The sequence below is a fragment of the Montipora capricornis genome, chromosome 11, assembly GCF_036669925.1.
Source record: "Montipora capricornis isolate CH-2021 chromosome 11, ASM3666992v2, whole genome shotgun sequence".
Lineage (NCBI taxonomy): Eukaryota > Metazoa > Cnidaria > Anthozoa > Scleractinia > Acroporidae > Montipora > Montipora capricornis.
The window spans coordinates 28,328,673-28,335,916 of NC_090893.1; the positions used below are offsets into that span (position 1 = coordinate 28,328,673).

The window sequence follows — 7,244 nt, forward strand, 5'->3', positions numbered from 1 at the left end:
TCACTGTTTCAAAAGAGCGCTGAGCTCCGCTCGAATGAACCAGTAAACGGACTTTAATTATTCATATATTGTAATTTTTTCATTACGTTCATTTATTTATTCATTTAACTTTTTTATTTTGTCCTATTATTTTTTTGTGTCACTTGCGAAATTTTCTTATTCAGGATCTTGCAAGTTATGATTGTAGGTGTAGATGTAGATGCGAAATGTAGACTGAACCCATGACCTCTGCGATGGCGATGCAATAATCTATTTGCTGAGCTACGAAACCACTCGGTTGGGAGCAGGTCAATTTGTGGGGCTCGCATCTTTCTCTAGCCATTGTCGAGGCAAATATCGAAAATTAGGAACAACCATAACAAATACCTGCGACCAAACGAGTTGAGCCTTTTTTCATTTTGTTGAACTTGAGAACAAGGCAAACAATGTCCCCCCTCCTCAACCCCCTCCCCGGTGTCCCCATATTAGGGAGCTTAAGCAACGACAACGGCGACGGCAACGAGAACGTCACAAATTTGCATATTTAGTAGGCAAAAACAATAGCTTTGCACGCCCTGCACGTGTGTTTTTCACTTTTGTCCATTTCATTGCCGTCGTCAGCAAAACTACAACGTGAAATAGCCAAATTTTAGGTTTTATGGAAAACGTCATTACTTGAGGATAAATTTTCATTTTCTGCCCTAAATTGAGCGCCGTTCCTACCAGCGTCATTTTTGAGGAACTACCAAACCCCCGTCATATTAAAAATGTTGAAATATTAACGAAGCGATTACAATAACGGGAATTTATATTTTGAGATGACGTTCTCGTTGCCGTCGCCGTTGTCGTTGCTTAAGCTCCCTATTGTTTTAAAGGGGAGGGGGGGGGGGGGGAGGGGTAAGACTTTGATTTATCTCATGAAAAACGTTTTTTAGCTATGAAAATTGAACTCAAAATTCCTTAGCAATTATTTTCTGAGTGACAAGTCAGTTTTGTTCAAAAACAGTCGTGTTTTTTTCTAAACTTAATTAAACGCCGTGAGTTTCTAAAAAGATTTTGTCGTAAATAAAGACAAGAATCAAAAGACAACTTTCTGGCCTCATGGCTCTTGGTGACAGAAACACCTAATCACTACTAATGAAAAACATAAATCATCGCGCTGAATGTAATTGTTTTCTGCGACATGTACTTGCGGTGCGAAATTTTGTGAAAGGCGGCATATTAATTTACATTAATTTCCACAACAGCTCATCTGAGGTTGGCCAAAAGATTTAGCTGTGGGAATACCTTGGTCCCGTTGCACAATTTGCCTATTGTCAATCAAACGATTTCGAGTGTGATCTGAAATGTGAGGTGCGATAAAGTGAATAATAGTGTCTCATTAGGCCGCTCGACCAATTCAAATCGATTTGTCAAGCGTGAAAAGAGACGCTGCGCCAAAGGAAGTGAAAAGTTGAGCGAAAATGAAAGCTCCCTAAAATCTCGTTATCTCGTTAATAGTTTTTCATCCACGCAAATCGTCCGCACAGATTTTTCTCCTTCGAGTTCTCTCCGAGTATTTTATCTAATGTAGATTAATAGCCAATTTCCGAGTTGCTGCATGCCTCAGTTTCAAAGCGAGTCCTGGTGCACAACCATTCAAAAGGAAGTGAGTTGCGTATTCTTATGCAAATCAAACTCATTCCTTACTTAGCGACCCAATAGTTGAGCACCAAGACTCACTTCGAAACCGAGACAAACAGCAACTCGGAAATGGCCCATTCAGACACTTTTTGCTTGTTGTAGCGATACGTATGAACACATTTCTAAAGCATACACCTGCGCAACGTCACTAAAATCAAGCTATCTTACTGTTTGCAACAGTTGTCAGTCCATTGAACTAGAGCTCAGACTATAACCAAGTGGTGACAAGTCTTCTTGTAGAGCGTTAAAGAGCAGTAGACGATCTACTTTTTAAATACTCCCGTTGATTTCCAAATAAAAGTATTGATTGCACCTATTAAGTGACGGGATAATCATATGAATAAATGCAGCTGCAGGGTTGACCGGGAATTTTTCGAGCTCTAAAGAGAGCTCCCGATCAACGAGCTGCATTTCGTGAGCTGAAGTTATTTTTTGTAACTTTGGTTGTCCTGATCCTATGGTGACCTATGGTGGAAATTGCGCTTGTGTTGAAGCGATTCTAGAATACCCGGCAATGGGGGCTTATTACGCCCTGCAACCTATTCAAAGCGGCACTTATACGGTAGGCGAGAACCAGCCGAACATTTGAATGAAAATCTTATCGCCTTTTTCGAAAAACTGGTTTGAGTTACCTTCAATCTTTGCGACATGTAACTGTTACAGATTCTGGTTTTCTGTTATATGCTTGCGCTTCTAACAAAGAGAACTGAAATGGCGTAAGTGCAGGAGTTTGAATATATTAAGCCATTTTACCTTCCTCGTGGGAAGTTCAAAGACCACCGATTCTTTTGTTATGCAAGTGACCAAGCAAACAGAAGGCCGAAGAATCAGGAGGACAGATATAAAGTTTAATTTTCCAAGTACTTCGGATCATTCTTTCCCTCTGAAAATTGTAAGGGAACTTCTTTGCATGACAAGGAAAGAAAGCCATATGGTAACTTTTTGAAAAAGCGGTATTTCACGGAAAAATATAGCTATGAATATTTCCCCCATACTGAAAATGCCGAAAGATAGGCCATTTTCAAACAAAATTTCCAAGTGGTTCCACAGCTAGTGAAAAGATGGAAAATGTCTCATTCCCTTCTTTAAGGTCTCATCTACAAAAGCCGTATGCTAACTATTGTAAAGTGCCAAAAACAACCGAAATAAGCGCCAAACGTAAGCGATGGTGGCTGCATTTTGGTCAACTTCTCTTTTGTTTTCTGGTCTGATCTCATTAGTAGATTTGAGTTTTCTCGCAGGCGCTTCATTAAAGTCCCGGATAAATCATAGCATTCAGGGCAATGTGCAGTTTTTCGCAGAGTCGGCTACAAAGAGCTTGTCGTTATTTATGGCAGCATAATTAGGCGTGGAAACCTCGAATTTTACTCAAAAACGTGCCGCCCAGGATGACAGTGAGTTGCAATCTTTGGTTACTTGCCTCACAAACACATTCCCGGATGTGCTTGTCGATAAAGAGGCCTCGAGGATCTTTGTACTGACCATCATTGCATCATTCTTGGTTACAGAGATACCTTATGTAAAAATGATAAAAAATATGTCATCTCTCACAATCGCCTGTCATCACGGAAAACGTAAATGCAGTGTTTAAAAATATCGGTTACAAAGAGACTGCCATCATTGTTTATAGCAACGCTATGAGGAGAACCATTTTCGAAACACTTTTTACCGTAAAACTTGGCTCCTAGGGTAAAGAGTTGCAGCCTTCTGTTCTGTATGTCACACACAATAAGTCGGTTGTACTTGTCAATAACGAGTCCAGTAGGAGATTTGAACTGGCCATCATTGGACCCCCAACAGCCAATGTTATGTAAATACACCCCAGTTTTGTCAAATACCTTGACGCAATGAGCATCGGTGTAACCAACAAAGAAAATGTCCTGGTGATAAATAGTGCAAGTTGGGGATTCATCACAGTCTGGGGCACTGAAGGACTGAAGCAATTCATTCCCGTCAGGGGAGAGGACCTTGATTTTGTCGTCCGCAAGGTCAGTTATGATTATACGACCATCACTCGCAATGGAAAGATGACATGGATCAGCAGTATGTTTATCATTCATCCGTTTGATGAACTGACCTTCTTCACTGAATAGACGAAGCTCCTTGTCGCTTTTCAAAACTAACGTCAGCAGGTCACCAGAGTCTGTAAATGCCACAGAATAAAGCTCAACGTCATCAAGTCTTATCTCCCTTCGAAAGTTTCCTTCACAGCTTAACAGTTGAATTCTTTTATTCCCGCCATCTGCAACAGCAATCGTTCCCGTTTTGTCACTCACATCAATATCATAAATGCCATCAAATTCTCCTGGCCCCTCCCCAAATGATCCAAACTGAAAGGCAAATTGATATTGATGATGATGATGAACCTGCACAATCCAAGGGCTACCAGTCAGCGGCTGTCCATTCACAAGGATCTCCACTCTGTGTTGTCCGGCACACTGCGGTGTGTATGTCACTATGTATTTGCCGTCTTTGGTGTCTTCAATATCCGTTCTCAGCTGATCACCTTCCGAAGTCAATATGTCGACATCGATTTTATCATCTTGTTGATAACATTTCAATCCCTCTGAATCCTTTGTAACAATAACGAAATAAGTCTCCTTTCTTTCTTCTATTTCCTCGCTGTCTTGATGTTCAGCAAAGCACTTTGAGGTATCAGTTTTGGTGACAAAGACTCGATCCAAAATATCCAATTTCTTTTCCACCAAGTAATATGAGTGTGGCGACTTGTAAAGATCAGGTTTTTTTGCATTTAACAATTCATTGCAGCGTCCCAGGATGGCGTGATTTGCTTGTAGAATTTCGGCGCTGAAGTTTCTCTCTACGATACTCTTGCCGCGCTCGAGGCAGCTTTTCAGTTGGGTGCGAACCAGCTCGAAGTTTTCTAGTCTTGTTGCGTGATGTTTTTGTTGCGCTTCATAAATTTCGCGAAACTTATCCTTCATTTTCTTCTCGTGTTCTCGCAAATCAAGAATCAAATTTTCCACAGTGTCTGTCATTTTCTTTTCTTCGTTCATAATTTCAATTTTGTTTTTGTTTTTTAGTTCAGTTTGTTTCTTAATTTCATTCTCATACCTGATAATTTCCGCTTTCCCTTTGGCCACAGCGTCCGCAATTTGCATCTTTTGCTCTTGTGCAGCTTTTTGAGTGTCTGTCGTGGTGTGTCGATTATGACTCACTACAGTGCACTTGTGGCAAATAAGAACTTTACAGTCTTCACAATAAAATTCTAGGGGTTGATCTTCATGATATTGCTGTGAACACATCACGGGTCTGTGGATCAAATCTTGCACATCTTGCGCTTGCAGGTTGTCGATCAAAACATTGCGATGGCCTCTTGAAGCCTTCAAGCGTTGGTGAGCTTCAAAACAAGATGCGCACAGAAAATTTTGGCACACGAAACAGTAACATGTCGCCGTGTTGTTCTCGTCACAACTGTTGCATTCCTGAGACTGTACGCTGCCATCTTCCAGAGCGAGAACATCCACCAATCGGTTGAGATGAAACGACGATGGCAAACTGTCGAAGGTGTCTGTTTCGGGAATTGGGAATGAAGTCTGGCAAACTGGACATTTGATTGTTGTTTCTAGCTGTCGTCGTGCGAAATTTGCCAGTTTGTCGAGACAATCCAGGCAGAATGAATGAAGACATGGTAATGTCTTGGGATTTTTTACTGTCTCTATGCACAATGGGCATTCTGCTTCCTTTTTTCCTTCCATGATGAAATCAACGCAAGGGTGTGTGAAAGATTGACGTCATTGAAATCACGAGACTGAGTGAAGTCCTTAACTCCAGTCTTTCTCGGTGTGTGTTCAACGGGCTGCTTGAGTGGTTGGCGGAATGGTGCAAAATTAAAGAAATCAAAATTGCTTCGAACATAAACAATGCAACCTGCAGTTCAACATTTCCTCTCTAGGTGAACAATAAAATTCGCCCAAATTCAACGCCGTGTTGGCCGGTTGACGGTTATTTTTTTTAATTTGACTTTTATAACACGCAATCAAAGGGAAAATTTGGCTGTAACTTTTTTAACAATACGATGCCCACAATTAAATTATCCAATTAGTCCTATAATTTGTGCGTTAAAAATGAGGTTTTTGGTCTTCTACTTTGTGTCTGCCGGTAATCAGCGCAATTTACATCACCTTCGTTACCGCTGGACTTATTGATCGCCTGCTCCACCAGGTGGTATCGCCATAAACATAACCCTTCGATATCTACATGCTACTTACTTCCTCAAAGCCTTGTTGAGCCTTATCTTGAAAGAAAACTATTTCTTGTTTAACATGAAAAACTACCTTAAACAGATGGAACCGCTTTGGGTACAAAAATGGCAGTAATTTTCCTGGGGGACTCGTATACCATGCCCCATTTATCCCTGTTCTCACGTATCCCGCGTGCAGTTCTGGGTCCGCGGGGACGTATTACGTCACCACATTCCTCTAGTTAGGTATAAGGACTTCAGGTCTCCCTTCTCCGTGTTCTGCCTTCGAATGCGACGTTGCCTATTTCGCTTCGCTTCCTTTCGTTTTGTGCGTGTTTATCGCTGCCCCGTTTCTCTAGTTTTTCATGGCGGATCAGGTTCCTGCTGTCGTTGATAACGTAGCTGTCATTCAAGCTCTTGATGGTCGAGCTCCCCAAGACGACCAGCCGGTTCACGCTCGGCAAGATGACGCTTTAGCTAACCAAGTTCAGGCTTTCGGTCCCGTTCAACCCGGAGAACCGGCTGCCGAAATGGTGGATAGTTTTCGTTCCTTTTACAGTTTGCTCATTTTTCGTCCCAGTTATTATCACGGGTTCGTTACCACCCGTGACTAGGCTTAGGCTTGTTTGTTTCACAGTTGCACTAGATTTTGTAGTTTTAGCGTTCTTATACCTCGTGGTATGGAATTTGTTTGTCCCAGTTGTCCAAATTAGCGAGGTTGCCACGCCGAATTTAGCTGCTCTTGCGAGTTTGACTCGCCGAATTTTAGCCGTTCTAGAGATTCTCCCCGGCGAAATTGTTTTCGCCGGATTTTGGCGTAATAGCGAGTTTGTCTCGCCGGTGTAACGCTGTTCACGCGAGTGTGTCTCGCTGGTTGTTAGCGTTTATAGCGTCCGTGTCTCGCTGGTTTTTCATGTCATAGCAAGTGTGTCTCGCCAGTTTTTAACGTCATTGCGAGTGTGTCTCGCGGGATGTCAGCGTTTTAGCGAGTGTGTCTCGCTGGATGTTTGCATTATAGCAAGTGTGTCTCGCTGGATGTCAGTGTTCTCGCGGGTCAGTGTCTCGCGTTACAGCGAGTGTGTCTCGCTGGATATTAACATTATAGCGAGTGTGTCTCGCTGGTCTTTTCATTATAGTGAGTTGTCTCGCTGGTTGTCAGCTTTATAGCGAGTGTGTCCCGCTTGATGTCAGTGTTATCTCGAGTGTACGTGTCTCGCTGGATGTCAGCGCCACAGCGAGTGTGCCTCGCTGGATGTTAGCATTATAGCGAGTGTTCCTCGCTGGTTTTTCATTATAGGGAGTTGTCTCGCTGGATGTCAGCGTTACAACGAATGTGTCTCGCTGGTTATTAGCGTTATAGCGGGCGCACCTCGCTAGA

General features: G+C 42.4%; 1 protein-coding gene across 1 annotated transcript; it reads right to left on the reverse strand.

Moving 5' to 3' along the window:
• Positions 1 to 2,516: 2,516 nt before the first annotated feature.
• On the reverse strand, positions 2,517 to 5,400 carry LOC138024223 (E3 ubiquitin-protein ligase TRIM71-like). The gene has a single exon (XM_068871341.1). It carries the CDS (start codon positions 5,379 to 5,381, stop codon positions 3,210 to 3,212), a length of 2,172 nt encoding a protein of 723 aa, XP_068727442.1. The 5' UTR covers positions 5,382 to 5,400; the 3' UTR covers positions 2,517 to 3,209.
• Positions 5,401 to 7,244: the final 1,844 nt, after the last annotated feature.